Source organism: Nycticebus coucang, chromosome 18 (assembly GCF_027406575.1).
Source record: "Nycticebus coucang isolate mNycCou1 chromosome 18, mNycCou1.pri, whole genome shotgun sequence".
NCBI classification, from domain to species: domain Eukaryota; kingdom Metazoa; phylum Chordata; class Mammalia; order Primates; family Lorisidae; genus Nycticebus; species Nycticebus coucang.
The window spans coordinates 31,479,280-31,496,060 of record NC_069797.1 but is presented as its reverse complement, the minus strand read 5'-3'; the positions used below and the strand labels follow the sequence as shown (position 1 = coordinate 31,496,060).

General features: G+C 40.2%; 1 protein-coding gene across 6 annotated transcripts in view; it reads right to left on the bottom strand.

The window, feature by feature from the left end:
* Window positions 1-16,781, bottom strand: part of SSH2 (slingshot protein phosphatase 2) — a 294,781-nt gene that overhangs the window by 20,269 nt on the left and 257,731 nt on the right. For all 6 annotated transcript variants that reach the window (XR_008375703.1, XM_053570907.1, XM_053570906.1 and 3 more), the window contains 3 exons: window positions 8,704-8,750; window positions 4,466-4,612; window positions 578-778 (listed from right to left, as the gene is read on the bottom strand). Coding sequence is in view for 5 of the 6 variants with exons in the window: in XM_053570907.1 (XP_053426882.1) it covers window positions 578-778; window positions 4,466-4,612; window positions 8,704-8,750 (395 nt within the window). In the remaining variant the exon portion in view is untranslated. The remainder of the gene's footprint in view (window positions 1-577; window positions 779-4,465; window positions 4,613-8,703; window positions 8,751-16,781) is intronic.

Sequence of the window (16,781 nt, the reverse complement as noted above, 5' to 3'; positions counted from 1 at the left end):
AGAGCAACTGAAGGTAGCTTTCACCACTAAGGGGCAATGATGTAGTAAAATTCATTACTCATTTTATGACCAAATACCAAATTGAAAACAGCTGTTTTTTACTGATACAGGAAGACATTCAAGACCCAATTCCATTGGAGAGGTAGGCAGCACAACAGTTTTTGTAGAAAAAATATCCATCAAGCTGGGTGTGGTGGCTCACACCTATAATCTTAGCCCTTTGGGAGGCTGAGGTGGGAGGACATCCTGAGGCAAGGAGTTTGAGACCAGCCTGGACAATGCAGTAAGAGCCTGTCTACAAAAAATTTTAAAAAATTAGACCCTACACCTGTGGTTCCAGTTACATGGGATGCTGGGGTGGGAGGATCGCCTGAACCCAGAAGTGTGAGGCTGTAGTAAGCTATGATCATGCTACTGAACTCTAGCGTGGGCAACAAAGCCAGACTCAGTCTCTAAAAAAACAAAAACATTACATCCAAGTCAGGCTGAGAGAAGGACAAACTAGCTGCAGAGAAGGCCATTTAACTGTGCCTTAGGGAACTTTTGAGAGAGAATCTGAAAGTCACTAAAGGACTACCTTGCCAGCAAGATCCCCTGGTATTCTTCCAATTGTCTCATGAAGCTGGGGTTGGGCTTGGTCACCGTTCGCCTTTCCTTTACATAGTCATAGGCTCGATCCAGATTCCAGCCATATTCCTTCATTGCATAGGCAATCACAGTGGAGGCTGAGCGACTCACCCCCATCTTGCAGTGCACAAGGCATTTAGATCCATGTTTCCTAATATGGGGGATTGAGGTAAAGAATAAAGGAAAACACAATAGTGAGTATATTTTAAAAGCTTGGTTCTAGATTTTTTCAAGTCTCTTGTCCTGCTCTTCCATTTTCTTGCTATGCAACCTCCTCACCTTTGTAGACTCATATACATCTATAATCAAATGTGTGGGTAGAGTAGACAGCTCTAGTGTGCTCTTTTTTTTTTTTTTCACTTTATGGCCCTCGGTAGAGTGCTGTGGCCTCACACAGCTCACAGCAACCTCCAACTCCTGGGCTTAAGCGATTCTCCTGCCTCAGCCTCCCAAGTAGCTGGGACTACAGGCGCCCACCACAACGCCCGGCTATTTTTTGGTTGCAGTTTGGCCGGGCTGGGTTTGAACCTGCCACCCTCGGTATATGGGGCCGGCGCCTTACTGACTGAGCCACAGGCGCCGCCCTCTAGTGTGCTCTTAAACAATGTTCAGTGTTAACATTATGCCTCTTTATTTTTTTTTTTGAGACAGAGCCTCAAGCTGTCGCCCTGGGTAGAGTACCATGGCATCACAGCTCTCAGCAACCTCCAACTCCTGGTCTCAAGCGATTCTCCTGCCTCCCGCTCCCAAGTAGCTGGGACTACAGGCACCCGCCATGACACCTGGCTGTTTTTTGGTTGCAGCCATCACTGTTGTTTGGTGGGCCCGGGCTGGATTTGAACGCGCCAGCTCAGGTGTATATGGCTGGTGCCTTAGCCGCTTGAGCCACAGGCACCGAGACACATTATGCCTCTTTAATTCATTCAGCAAACATGGGTAACACAATGCGCAAGGTGCTAGGATGAGAAGATAAGTAACATATAGCTGTACTCTAAAAGGATGGGATTTAGTGGGAGAATTCAATTCAATATTGTTGGTCACAGAGTGTAGAGGGACCATTCTAAATTTAGACAGAAGCCCATTTTGTGTGTGGTCAGTCCCTCATAGGCCAAGGAGCATGTTTCCTGCCTTGTACTCTTCGTGAGTTACAGGTATGGGAATGATTCATCTCATTTATTCAAATGTTATGAGTTTTTTCCAATTTAAGTTCCAGTAAGGGTTTTGTTCCTGGAGAACTCCAGTAAGGGTTTTGCTTTTAATAGGGTCAAAGAAAGATAAAACAAAGCCACCATAAAGTTATACAAACAAAACAAAACAATACCAGAGCTTATTACCTTGGATATGAACATTATTCAGTTATGCTAAGTCTGGTAATAACACAGTGTCTGGCATATAGTTAGCCTTCAAATGTTTACTAAATGTATGAACTGATGGACTGCTGATTAGATTTGCCAGCGGTTTGAGTAGGAATGATATTTTAAAATCTTGAAAAAAGAACTGTTACTCTCACTAGTGTACACAGGCTATGGAATCATTACCAAGTGGCTATTCCAAAACAAAAAATGTACATGTCAGTATAACAGGGGAACTCTATTCATTTCCTCATTCACTGAATGATGGTAAACAAGCTATCTTCCTGAGGCTTGTAATTCTGCTTTTGGAAACAGAGACACTTGACAGAGTTAAGCATCAATGCAAGGAGTTCTGAAGTTCAATGCCAAAATGAAAGAGCCAGATAAGCTACAGAACATAAAGAATGGTCTGGAATAATTGAAATGGTCTCAAAGGGAAGGTAAGATTAACCTCCTACTCGTCAATTAGGTGCAAAATTTTGGTGTCCAAAGGTTGGTTGGATGTCTGTCTCTGTGCTTAGATTATCCCAAATGACTAGGAAGTATCTGCTTTACTTAGGGCACCACAGAGTTTTCATTTAGACTAAAGTTAGGAAGCCAATGCAGTGACTCAGATGGATGTTTAGACATGTGCTCTGTATTTTCTCATCAAGCTCTGACAAATTTAATGCATCAAATTGCAAGTCTATGCCTGTAGGCATGGAAGATGCTCAAAATTGGACAATTCTAAGTAAAATATAGTTATGGAAGACGCTCCCATGAAAACATACATGTTTTCAACTGAAGAGTTTTCGGTGGATGGCTTCTAACACATATAATGAAGGATCTGAAGTCAGTTCTCAGTTAACTCAATTCCACCCTCAATTCCAGCCCTTATTCCCATGCTAGATCATTCAGATTAAGCCTGGCATGGCAGTAAGAAGTGGGGTCTTCATTAGGGTGAGACACAGGAGCATTCAATGAAGCACTAACTGCCAGGTACTGACCTATGCTTAAAGAACCTGAGATTGAATGCCTCTAGTTATGCTCTGGATGCCTCATGTTTCTCTCCCTAATCTCAGCTGGAATTAGCTTTTCTTTTCATTGGGACCTGGGCCTTTAAATTCTAGCCTGTTTGGCTGAGACCCTGACAAATGCCTATTTTTTTTCTAGTCCCTCTTCCATAAGGAACTAGATTATTCCTATACACTTGATGGACTTGGAAATGAGACATCATCTTGGTTCAAGTCTTATCTTCACCACTTTATTTCATCTCTCTGAATCTCATCTTTACAGTCTATTCTCATCTGTATAAGGAAATGACAGTATCGGGCGGTGCCTGTGGCTCAGTGAGTAGGCCACTGGACCCATATATCAAGGGTGGCAGGTTCGAACCTGGCCCCAGCCAAACTGCAACAACAACAACAAAATAGCTGGATGTTGTGGTGGGTACCTGTAGTCCTAGCTAGTCAGAAGGCTGAGGTAAGAGAATTGCGACAAAGTGAGATTCTACTCTGTCTCTTAAAAAAAAAAAGAAAGAAAATGACAGTATCTGTCTCTCTGGGTTTAGAAAACATGAGAATATCTATAAAGTACCTGGCACATAGTAAGCATCCCATGAATAGTACTATTACTGGGAATAATTTCTTTTTTTGGGCTGGGTTTGAACCCACAACCTCCGGCATATGGGGCTGGTGCCCTACCCCTTGCGCCACAGGCACCCTACCCCTGGGAATAATTTCTTAACAGGCTTCAAGAATATAAAACAGTCTTTTAGGGGTTGCCTACAGACTAAAGAAATAGGCTGAATGCTAGAGTTTAAGGATTCAGAGTAACTAAGACAAAGAATTTCCTGACCCATGAAAGTCCTTAAGAAGGATGTAGAATCATTCTTGAAGAAGGACTTTCAAAAACAAGCATTGCTCATCTGTCAGTGATGATTTGAATGTAGTCTTACTGTAAGGGGAAGATGGTCAACAAGCTCATTTTTGGTTCCTTCTAGTGAAGGAATAAATAGGATCAGCAAGAAAATTCCCAGGGACTTAAAAAAAAATGCAATGTTGACATAGTGACACTAAACACTAAATTAACAATAAACAGTTTCACTAAAACAGCTGATTAGTTTCATTTACTTTGGCTCTTCTCTTGAAGGGTCACTTAGACTATCATAAAAATAAAGTAAAAGACTAGGAAAAGAATTTTATTCAGAATTTCTTCCTTCTCTCAATTTCTATTTCTTTTGCTGCAATGTAAGTCTGTTCTCTTTAATTTTGTGCTCAGTGGAAATAGCCAATATGAGGTCATCATCTTAGAGGCTTCATTTACTTATTAGGAAAGTAAGTATTAAGTCACTATTCTTTTGTCTGGGACTAAAAAAACTCAGTCCCCTTCCTTTTTTACTTTCTTTTCCCTGAACACCATCAGTAAGTTATCTATAGCCCTCAGGTGTGAGGCATGTATAGGGCAAGAGGAACAGGGGTCAAAATATGTGTGTGGATATTACTTACTTTGCTTTAGAGATGAATTTATAAGTATCATTCCAGTAAGCCAGGAGATCTGTTGCCTCTTCATCATATACCCGGATGTTATGATACTCAAAGACTCCTGGGAAGAAGTTATCTATCTCTCGAGTGACATTCAAGATATACCGCACTCTATAAGGAAACCAAAGGAGAATATGTGTTGTACAACTCAGGGTTAATCCAACCCCCAGTAATTTCTTATTTAAAACTAGTATACTCCATAGGCTGAAATTAAATACAAAATTAAAGAGGAAGACTAGAAAACTAAGAGGCTATATTTATTCAGTAGAGAATTTATATAACAGGATCCTGGGCATACCTGGGCACCATGGAGTTATTAAGTAAAAAGCTATCTGCCAGGTTCAACATTTAAATTTCATTTTATGTCTGACCACATAATCTTGTCTTGACAGTCATTTGAAAATACATGTATGCCTTGTATTTTACTCCAAAGACTCAACCTAAGGCCTATAATCTGATAAATTCTGTCACTAAAATTACCAGCACTATAATTTCTTCTTTGGAAGTCATTTGTATAAAATCAGACTATTGACATGTACCCTGAGAAAAAAACAGAAAAGGAAAGATTGCCTCTTATTTTTCTCAATGCCAGATTGTTAGGCTTTTCTCTATTACTCCTTCTAAACTACATGAAAGGCAAATGAGGCCAGGGCTGGGAGGGTCAAAGAAAAGTTGGACCTCATCCCTCTGGCTGCATTCCTGGCTGCTACAGCAGCAATGTGTCTGAGGGTTCTCCCATAAGGAGATTTTTGCAAAAAAGGGTTTTTCCACTACAAATTTCTTCTCTTGCTCACTACACAATCTCAATAAATGTTTAATTTAGCAAGTATTACCTTTTCTTAATGTTGTGGGACACAGACATTATTAGAGTTTACTCAGTACAATACAGATTCATTCATTTCTCTCTAAGAAGTTCTTTCTTCCTCAGAACCCAGTGAGGGGTATTCTATAAACCCAATATCTGAAGTCAATCAAATGACTGCAGAAAGAGCCATAGCTAACCAACTCTGTGGTTAGGGTCAAGTGGTTAGGGTCAATTTTTCTGGGACAAAAATCTTTTTTTAACTGAGCATCAAAATCCATTACCATACTTTTTTTTTTTTCTTTTCCAGTTTAAAAATCAAACACATTGGCTGGGTACGGTGACTCATGCCTGTAATCCTAGTACTCTGGGAGGCCAAGGCGGGTGGATCGCCTGAGGTCACAGGTTCGAGACCAGCCTGAGCAAGAGTGAGACCCCAACTCTAAAAAAATAGTAGGCGCCTGTAGTCCCAGCTACTTGGAAAGCTGAAGCAAGAGAATCACTTAAGCCCAAGAGTTTGAGGTTGCTGTGAGCTGTGATACCACAGCACTCTACCAAGGGTGACATAGTGAGACTCTGTCTCAAAAAAAAAAAAAAAAAAAGTAGAGATGAATGGGTTTCATCCCTAACTGGGGTTATATTGTGAAACCAGAGTGTATATACATGTGATATGATTCTAATACATCTGACAAGCATCACTGTATCAAATCTTCGGATTTCACGTTCAACACTTTATCTAGGTTTCCCAAAATGACAGAATTTTTAAATCTTGACTGTTGATTTAGGAGGAGGTCGTCAAAAACTCTGCCTCACTCCTGAACAGATTTTAAGTAGATACAATGTTATTACTCTAGTTGAATCAAGAGGCCTTACCTTGGCCAGGCATGGTGGTTTAGGCATGTAATCCCAGCACTTGGGAGGCTGAGGCAGGTGGATTGCCTGATTTCACAGGTTCGAGACTAAGATAGAGTCTCTGCCTTCAAGAACTCTAAACTCAATTTTACCAATTTAAAATTTCCAAGTTCTGGGCGGTGCCTGTGGCTCAAGGAGTAGGGCGCTGGTCCCATATGCCGGAGGTGGTGGGTTCAAACCCAGCCCCGGCCAAAAACCAAATAAATAAATAAATAAAATAAAATTTCCAAGTTCTCTGTAATTCTAGTACTCTGGGAGGCTGAGGTAGGCAGACTGCCTGAGCTCAGGAGTTCAAGAGCATCCTGACCAAGAGCAAGACCTCGTCTCTAAAAATAGCCAGGCGTTGTGGCGGGCGCCTGTAGCCCCAGCTACTTGGGAGGCTGAGGCAAGAGAGGATCACTTGAGCTCAAGAGTTTGAGGTTGCTGGCTTGGTGCCTGTGGCTCAAGCGGCTAAGGCACCAGCCACATATACCTGAGCTGGCCGGTTCCAATCCAGCCAGGGCCCACCAAACAACAATGATGGCTGCAACCAAAAAAAATAGCCGGGTGTTGTGGCAGGTGCCTGTGGTCCTAGCTACTTGTGAGACTGAGGCAAGAGAATCTCTTAAGCCCATGAGTTGGAGGTTGCTGTGAGCAGTGATGCCTCAGCACTCTACCCAGGGCGACAGCTTGAGGCTCTGTCTCAAAAAAAAAAAAAGTTTGAGGTTGCTGTGAGCTATACCACCATAGCATTCAAACCCAGGGCGACTGAGTGAGAGTCTGTCTCAATAAAAGAAAAAAAATTTCGGCTCAGCACCCATAGCACAGTGGTTATGGTGCCAGCCACATTCATGGAGGCTGGCAGATTCAAACTCGGCTGGGGCCAGCTAAAACAACAGTGACAACTGCAACAAAAAATAACTGGGCTTAGTGGTGGGCCCAGCTACTTGGGAGGCTGAGGCAAGAATATTGCTTGAGCCCAAGAGCTTCAGGTTGCTGTGAGCTGCGACACCACAGCACTCTACCGAGGGCGACATAGTGAGACTCTATGTCAAAAAAAAAAAAAAAAAAATTCCAAGTTCTATTTTCATATTTGAAATTAAGCAATCAGATTTTCCCCCTGGAATTCTCTGTGTAATCATTTGGTTTAAATACTGTTCCAAGTTCATATTAGCAACTATAAAATATCTTTCTTCTAGGGGAAAAAGTAGGGACTACTAATGGTAAAGATAACCAGAAGCTGACTTGTACTTGAGAAAACAGGCAGCTAGCAACCAGTCAGGTAGCCAACACTACCTCTGAATCTCAGCTGGCCTTATCCATAATGAAGAGTTAGCATGGCAAATTTCAGACATGATTTTTTCTTCTTTTACTGGGATGATCTGACTTCCTAAGGTGAAGTTCAATGAGAAATTTAGTAGGCACCAAGTAAGGGAAGAAAGGAAGCTTTTTGGTTGCTGAATGCTCATTGTTAGTTTCAATTGCTACAATCAAATTCAATAACCATGCTGCTTAGGAACAATTTTTTTAATATAAGGTAGGTCTTACTGTTCATTTCAGAAGTTTGTCCATTTTACATTCATAACCTACTTAGTCTTCAAACAGATTACTATAAGAGGATAGGGAGTCTTAATTATCTGCAGAGCCCTAGCACCTGGCACTGTGCTTGTCCCTTAGAAGATTCTTAATAAATATTGAATGAACAGCTCTGTGAACCTAACATATGCAGTTCTGTGTATTCCAACATAAAAATAGGAACCAAAAACTATATTTGATTTTACATAGAACCAAAGATTTTTAGATTTGTTGCTGAAAGCCTTTCCATTAGAAACCTGATCTGTCTTGGGAGGTAGGGGAAGAAACAGTGGGAGAATATCTGTTTCTTTTTTTTTTTTTTTGTCTCCTCCCCACCCCAGGCAGGACTTTTTGTAGAGATAGGCGTCCAGTCATGTTGCCCAGGTTGGTCTCAAACTCTTGGCCTCAAGCAAGCATTTCACCTCAGTCTCCAAAGCACTGGGATTAAAGGTGTGAGCCACCATACCAGGCCCTGTTTCTATTTTTTTTTTTATATTACATCTAATCAGAATCAGTTGGAAGATACTCTTAAGATTAAAGTTACTGGATCAGCGCCTGTAGCTTAGCAGCTAGGGCGCAGGCCACATACACTGGGGCTGGCAGGTTTGAACCCGGCCTGGGCCTGCCAAACAACGACAACTACAATAACAACAACAACAACAAAATAACTGGGTGTTGTGGCGGGTGCCTGTAGTCCCAGCAACTTGGGAGGCTGAGACAAGAGGATTGCTTAAGCCCAAGAGTTGGAGGTTGCTGTGAGCTATGATGTCACGCACTCTACTGAGGGCAACAAAGTAAGACTCTGCCTCAAAAAAAAAAAAAAGAAATATTAAAGTTACCCACTGATACTTTACATTTTTCATGGGGAAAAATGTAAAGATAACAAAAAGACTTCTGTCTCATGGGAGTGTCAGCAACTGCTCTGTGTGCTTACCCTCGGTTCTGTAAGTCCTCCAAGTTGGAGGCATTCCACTCTGAGCCCTAGGAGGCAAAAAGACAGGGACAAAGTTAGGGGTTATTAGCAAATCAACCAAATACTACACTTGAAAAGGAGTCCTGTGAGGGAAGAAGCAGAGTTTTTAAAAATAAGGCTAATAATATCAACTTAGTGATTCCCAGTGCCAAATACTTTCTACATCATCACATTCAGTTTTCACAATTGACAGAGAAAGTTATCTTCATCTTCATTTTTACAGATAAGAAAACCAACTCTTTTTTTTTTTTTTTTTCTAGAGACAGAGTCTCACTTTGTCACCCTTGGTAGAGTGCTATGGTGTCATAGCTCACAGCAACCTCCAGCTCTTGGGCTTAGGTGATTCTCTTGCCTCAGCCTCCCAAGTAGCTGGGACTATAGGTGTCCACAACAACGCCTGGCTATTTTTTGTTGCAGTTTGACCGGGGCTGGGTTTGAACCTGCCACCCTCTGTATACTCACTGCTCTACTCACTGAGCCATAGGCGCTGCCCCAAGAAAACCAACTCTTATAGAAATTAAGTAATTCTTGCTCAGAAAAGTAGGAAAAGTATCTGACCATGATGCAGTATAATTAGGTGTCTTCTTCACTTCTTGCTCATAGTAATCTGATATTTTTTTTCAATAGCATGTATCACAATTCACACTTATATATTTATTTATGTGCTTATTTCTAATTATTTCTTCCACTATCATATGAGCTCCTTGAGGGCAGGAACCAGGTCTCTTGTTCCCTATAGAAATCCACCTTCCAAATAAACACTTGTTGAATGAACAAAGAAGCATTATTATGCCTTAAACCTAGATCTGATTCCAAAACCCATACTCTTTCTAGTGTGTTAAGTTGTACCTAAACAAAGGGGGAGGGGAGACAAACGTGTGTGGAAAAAGAGAGTGTATGTGAAATAGCTTCTATCAAAAAATGAGGAAAGCATGATATGTAAAATTTTAATAAATGGCAAATTTTGTGAGGGTTCTACATATTACCTGAAAGACATTAATTAATATTTTGCCACATTTGCTTTCTCTCCCTCTTTCCCTTTTCTTCCAGTATATACCACACTTTTCTTCCCTTAACCATTTGAAAGCAATTTGACCATCATGACACTTCAGCAGTTGAGCATATATCCTCTAAGAACATTTTCTTACATAATACCATCATCACACCTACAACATTAATAATTTAATATACTATCTATATTTGAATTTCCACAAATGTCCTTTACAGTCACTCAACCAAGGATTATTCTTTGCATTTATTTGATATTTCACTATCCTCTATCCTTTAATCTAGAACAGCCCATTTCTACTTGGGGGGGTCCTTTCACAATATTGACATTTTTGTAGACTCAGGTTTGTTATCCTGGAGAATTCCTCACACTGTGGATTTATTGGATTATATTCAAGTCAAACATTTTTTGGCAAGAATATTACAATGATGAGGCTCAGCATGGTGGCTCAGGCCTGTAGTCCTAGCACTCTGGGAGGCTAAAGCAGGAGGCCCTTGAGCTCAGGAGTTCAAGACCAGTCTGAGCACAGCAAGACCCTATCTCTACTAAAAATGGAAAAAATTAGTTGAGTGTCTGTAGTCTCAGCTACTCAGGATGCTGAGGCAGGAAGATTACTTGAGCCCAGGAGTTTGACGTTGCTATGAGCTGGAATGAAGCCATGATACTCTAGCCTAGGTAAAAAAGCAAGACCGTTTCAAAAAAAAAAAAAAAAAAAAAATATATATATATATACACACACACATACATACATACATATAGCAAGGATGGTGCTGTGTGTGTCCTATTGCATCAAATCAGGAGGCACATGTTAATTTGTCCCATTATCTATCATAGTAAGTTTGTATTTGTTTGATTCTTTGTCAAGGTACCTTTGTGTCTGCCACATCCCTCTATTGTAAAGGCTTCTTTAGAATTAATTAGTAATGTATGAATATTAGTAATTTTTGGATCCATGTGAACATCCTGTCTCATAGTTACTTTACCTTGTGGTTTTAGCATCAATTGCTGATCTTGTGTATTAAACACCGTTCCATCTAGCTAGTTCTTCCATCCTTTCTTTGGGTGTCACTATGGGCATTTGAATTCTTTTTGTAGTTAGCATAATTCATTACCATCATTATATACTTATTTTGGACAGTTGAATTGTCTCAAATTTAGCCAGTGAATATCTCTTAAAGCTGTCTCCTTTTACTATGGCCCTTTAGTCTTAAAGTATTTCCTTGCCTGCTGGTACAAAAAGTTGTTCCATAATTCACTTTGGGAGTAGATAAAATCAGCTATCTCTCCAAAGAGTCCTGGCTTCTTTTAATGGAGAATGATATTTTGTAATCAAGATCTGGGCATTAATTGGTATGTTCTTAACTATCAGGTGTCACTACTTCTAAAACTTTTCAGTGGAAAGAACTAGAAAAATGTCTTTCTTTCTTTTTTTTTTTTGTTTTGTTCTCTCTGTTATCCTGGGTAGAGTGCTATGGCGTCAGCCCAGCTCAAAGCCACCTCCAGTGTTCATGCAATCCTCTTGCCTCAGCCTCCCAAGTACCTGGGACTACAGGTACTTGCAACAATGCCCAGCTAAGTTTTCTATTTTTAGTAGAGATGGGGTCTTGGTCTTGTTCAGGCTGGTCTTGAACTTCTAAGCTCAAGGAATCCTGCCTCAGCCTCCCAGAGTGCTAAGATTACAGGCATGAGCCACCATGCCTGGCCAGAACTAGGAAAATTTCTATCAAAAAATCTGAGTTTATGGCTCGGCACCTGTGGCTCAAGCATCTAAGGCGCCAGCCACATATACCTGAGCTGGCGGGTTCGAATCCAGCCCAGGCCTACCAAAGAACAATGATGGCTGCAACCAAAAAATAGGCAGGCGTTGTGGCGGATGCCTGTAGTCCCAGCTACTTGGAAGGTGGAGGCAGGAGAATCAGTTGAGCCCAGGAGTTGAGAGGTTGCTGTGAGCTGTGATGCCACAGCACTCTACCCAGGGCGACAGCTTTCATCTCAAAGAACCAAAACAACAACAACAAAAAAAACCCCTGAGTTTAAAAAAACAAACAAAAAAAACCCCCCACTGATTTTTACATTGGTCCTCCAGTTCAAAGTCAATACCACAGTGTTCTTCCTCACTCTCTTATCTTCCCCCAACCTAATCCACAGTCAGAACCTTGGTTCTTAATCATTTATTTGCTCTTCTTACAAAATAAATTCAACATTATTATATCAATACAACACAACAACCAACAACCTATTAATTTTCTTTGTAATATCTCACTAAGGGGTATAATCAGAGAATCATGCTTAAAACTTATTTGAATTAACTTCTGTGAAGTTATCAACTTGATAAACATTTGAGTTAATTTGCTCCTAATTGTGTGTGTGTGTGTGTGTGTCTGAGACAAGGTCTCACTCTGACACCCAGGCTAGAGTACAGTGTTATCATCATAGCTCATGGCACCCTCAAACTCCTGGACTCAAGTGAGCCTCCCACGTCAACCTCCTGACTGAGTAGCTGGAACTATAGGTACATGTTTTCAAACAAAAAACTTTTTTTAAGAGACAGGGTCTCACTGTGTTGCCCAGGGCAGAGTACAGTGATGAAATCATAGCTCAATGCAGTTTTGAATTCCTAGGCTTCAGGAGATCCTTCTGCCTCAGCATCTTTTAAGTACCTGGGACTATAGCAGCACACTACCATGTCTATATAAATTTTTTTTTTTTTTTTTTTTTGAGACAGAGTCTCACTTTGCCACCTTTGGTAGAGTACTGAGATGTCATAGCTCACAGCAACCTCAAACTCCTGGGCTTAAGCGACTCTCTTGCCTCAGCCTCCTGAGTAGCCAGGCGCCCCCCACAACGCCCGGCTATTTTTAGAGACGAGGTCTTTCTCTGGCTCAGGCTGGTCTCGAACCTGTGAGCTGAAGGCAATTCACCCACCTTGGCCTCCCAAGTGCTGAGATTACAGGCGTGAGCCACTGCACTCAGCCCTATTTTTTTATTTTTGTGTAGAGATGGGGTATCACTATGTTGCCTAAGCTGGTCTCAAACTCCTAGTCTCAAGAGAAGCTTTTGTCTTAGCCTCCCAATGTGTCAAGACTATAGGTATGAGCTACTGGGCCTAGTTTAAATTTTTGAGGATGCAAAACTTTTACATGATTGAAACTCAAAAGTTTATTATGAGGTAAATTTAGAAGTCTCACTCCTACCATTATCTCTTCAATTCCCATAGTAACCGTTTCATTAATTTTGATTTATGTCTTATTTTGAAAAAATATAAGCAAAAATACATACTACTACTTCTTACTGATACTACCAATTCCTACATAGAAGTAGTATACTACATTTTTGTTCTTTGCCTTCACTTTACAATAATATATCCTTAAAACCACTCCATATAACAGTTCATAAAGCTCTTCCTTACTCTTACTTCTGCATAGTACTTCATTGGGTAGTGACATAATAGTTTATTCTCCTATGAATGATGTTTCATACTTGTGGAAGAATGATTGCTAGGTCAAAGGTTAAATGCAATTTTGGTAGACACTGATAAACTTCCCTCTCTAGAGGCTGAAACAATTCTGTGTTCCTACCACTATGCATGAGAGTGCCACTTTCCCCACAATCACACTAATAAAATATGTGGTTAAAGTTTTGAATTTTTGCCAATCTGAAAGTTGCAAAATGTTATCTCAGTGTAGTTTTAATTTGCATTTCTCTTATGACTAGAGGTGAACAACTTTTTCAATGTTTAAGGTCCATTTTCCATCTTTGAGTTATCTGTTAGTGTCTTTTGAAAAGGTAAACATTTTTTTTTTTTTAAAGAGTTTAAAGGCATTAAACTGCATTCACTATGCAAAGCAAAGTGCAGATCTAACCTCCAGGAAGGCAGGCATTAAACTGAATTCTGTCTTTAACTTTTTCTTCTAAGAGAAGTTTATGCCATACATTTCCAGTTCAGGGACAAAAATCACAAATAGGATTAAAATAATCTATTTGATTATTATCTCTTCTACTCATACACACTCCATTTCTCTGCATCTACAATAAAAATAACCAATTTGATGCTGAATTTTTCTTTTAAAAGGAAATACTATTATAAAAAGATCTGTAATGGCTTGGTGCCTGTAGCTCAGAGGTTAGGGTGCCGGCCACATACACCGAGGCTGGCAGGTTTGAACCCTGCCCCAGGCCTGACAAACAACAATGACAATTACAACAAAAAAATAGCTGGGTGTTGTGGCAGGCACCTGTAGTTTCAGCTACTTGAGTGGCTGAGGCAAGAGAATCACTTAAGCCCAAGAGCTTGAGGTTGCTGTGAGCAGTAACGCCATGGCACTCTACTGAGGGTGACACAGTGAGACTCTGTTTCAAAAAAAAAAAAAAAAAAAAAAGAGCCGTAATGTCAAATCTTGAGAAAGATAATCAGTAGTAAAAATTCTGATTGCTTTTACATTCATGAGCAAAATTACTGGTTATATGTCCAATATTCTTGTTTCCTTTGTTTAACTAAGAAAGTGGTTGCTTTTCTGCAAAGGGTCTCTGATCACATCTAGCTTTTTCTCAGCCAAACTGAACAGCCTCCGGAAGAACTTTGATACTGAAATTTTTTTGGGCAAAGCCTTTTAGCTCAGAGAAGTGGTATGCGCATAAGGGTGTGGAAGACCTCTTTTTTAAGAAACATTCTGGCTTCCCACCAATCAATCCTCTCTTCTCACTGTAGATTTTCTTTAAACTCTGCTTACACTTTCCCTTTCCATACCAGCTGGATAACTTTCCAAATAAACATATCTTCATGTGCAGTACGCTGCAGAGCTGAGCATTCTTCCAAAGGGAGGGAGAAATCCTGCTGCTTCTCTTCACACAATCTGGTTGAACTCTAGGCATGGCAGCTATGCACAAGAGGAGATGACTTTGCAGAAAACTAACACCACCATTTGCGACTATAATAAGACCTTTTTTTCCATGTCAATTGTTGGGAAAACGAGCAGGGAAGAGACTTACTAGAGAAGAGATAGGGATTTGGACATAGGATATGGCTATGGAAACGAAGGGAAGCCACCAAGAAACATATAATGTATAATACCAAGAATGAACCCTCATGTAAACAATGGACTTTGGTTGACAATGATGTGCTGATGTAAGTTGTAACAAATGTACCACTCTGGTGAAGGACGTTGATAATGGGGGAAGCTGTGGAGATGTGGGGGCAGGAGGTGTATGGGAAGGAAATCTCTGTACCTTCTGCTCATTGATTTTTTTAAAAGACAGAACCTTGCTGGAGTACAGTGGTGTGATCATAGCTCACTATAACCTCAAACTCTTGGGCTCGAGCAATCTTCCTGCTTCAGCCTCCCAAGTAGCTAGGACTTCAGGAGTGTACCCCTGTGCCTGGCTAACCTTTTGCTCAATTTTGCTGTGAACCTAAAACTCTAAAAAAAAATAAAAGTCCATACATAACATATATGTGAATGTGTATAAACAAACACATACATATATATACATATAAAAGTGAAAATGATTGTTATATAATGTTGGAAGGCAACAAAGGTAACAGTGATTACTTGTCTTCTGATAATGATTAAACATAATAACTGACTATCTTCTAAAATTTTCTACAATGGCATAAATTATTTCTGTAATAAGAAAAAAAATAACTCAAGGCCAGGTGCAGTGGCTCACGCCTATAATCCTAGCACTCTTGGAGACCAAGGTGGGTAGATTGCCTGAGCTCAAAGGTTCGAAACCAGCCTCAGCCAGAGTGAGATCTTGTCTCTAAAAATAGCCTGGCACTGTGGCAGGTGCTTGTAGTCCCAGCTACTTGGGAGGCTGAGGCAAGAGAATCACTTAAGCCCAAGAGTTAGAGGTTGCTGTGAGCTATGATGATACAGCACTCTACTGAGGGTGACATAGTGAGAGACTGTCTCAAAAGAAAAAAAAAAAACAACCTCAAGACAGAAGATGCCTAAAATCTTATCATCAAGTCACAGAATGAATCTATAAATACTCAAAAATGTATTTGTGGTTGATTAGGGAAATGTAATTTTAGGGGAATTAGATTATTCTTTCTGCTTACAGTACTATTAAAATTTGCTTCTATGCCCTAAAATATACCACTTGAGGAGGAAGCAGTTTTTTAGTGGGTGGTATCAGATACACAGGGAAGTGTGCCTGAAATGAACAGGTTGGTCAGTCAGAAATTAACTGTATTTGGTATTTATCATGTCTATATTCTTTTAAGACAGGTGTTCAAATCCAAGCTCAATGGGAAGGTGACTTCCAGGTTTATAGCTTTAGTCATTTTCTAACATGAGCATTTTGGGGCTATAGTCATTTGCCCTTCATAAAAATTAGGTTAGAAGGAGAGAGTTGAGAGCTTGACTCATTTGAATGAAAGATTCATAAGTTATCTATAGATAGAATAAAGATTTTTTCTCTGACAATACAAGAGCCAGATATGTTTAAATCCTTGTGGAAGTATACACAAGAAACAACAAAGCCAGGTGCCTTATAAATGGAAAAGCCAATGACAATTCTGCAGTTTGATCTGTGTTCAGAAATAACAATATATGTTACATTCTGGTCAAGTTAAAGTAATGGAAAAGCAGTTCCCTTCTAACATGCAGCTTTTTGTGAGTAATTTCATACCACTATGACTCACTCTAGAGACACATATAATAAAATATCAAGCAGTTATTTCAAGGCACAAGCTTTCAACGACACAAAGACTGCCTCATGAAATAAACTTTTGAATATTCAGAAGTGAGGTGATCCAGTTTAGTCAGTTCCTGTGCTTTTCTATTTCCCAACTTCTAATCATTTCAGTTCACAAATGTCTTCCCCAGAGAAAGGATATGAAATTCAAACTAATTGATTTTTTTTTTTTTTTTGAGACAGAGTCTCACTATGTCACCCTCAGTAGAGTACTGTGATGTCATAGCTCACAGCAACCTCAAACTCTTTGGCTTAAGTGATTTTCTTGCCTCAGCCTCCGAAGAGGCTGGGACTACAGGTGCCTGCCACAACCGCTGGCTATTTTTGTTTG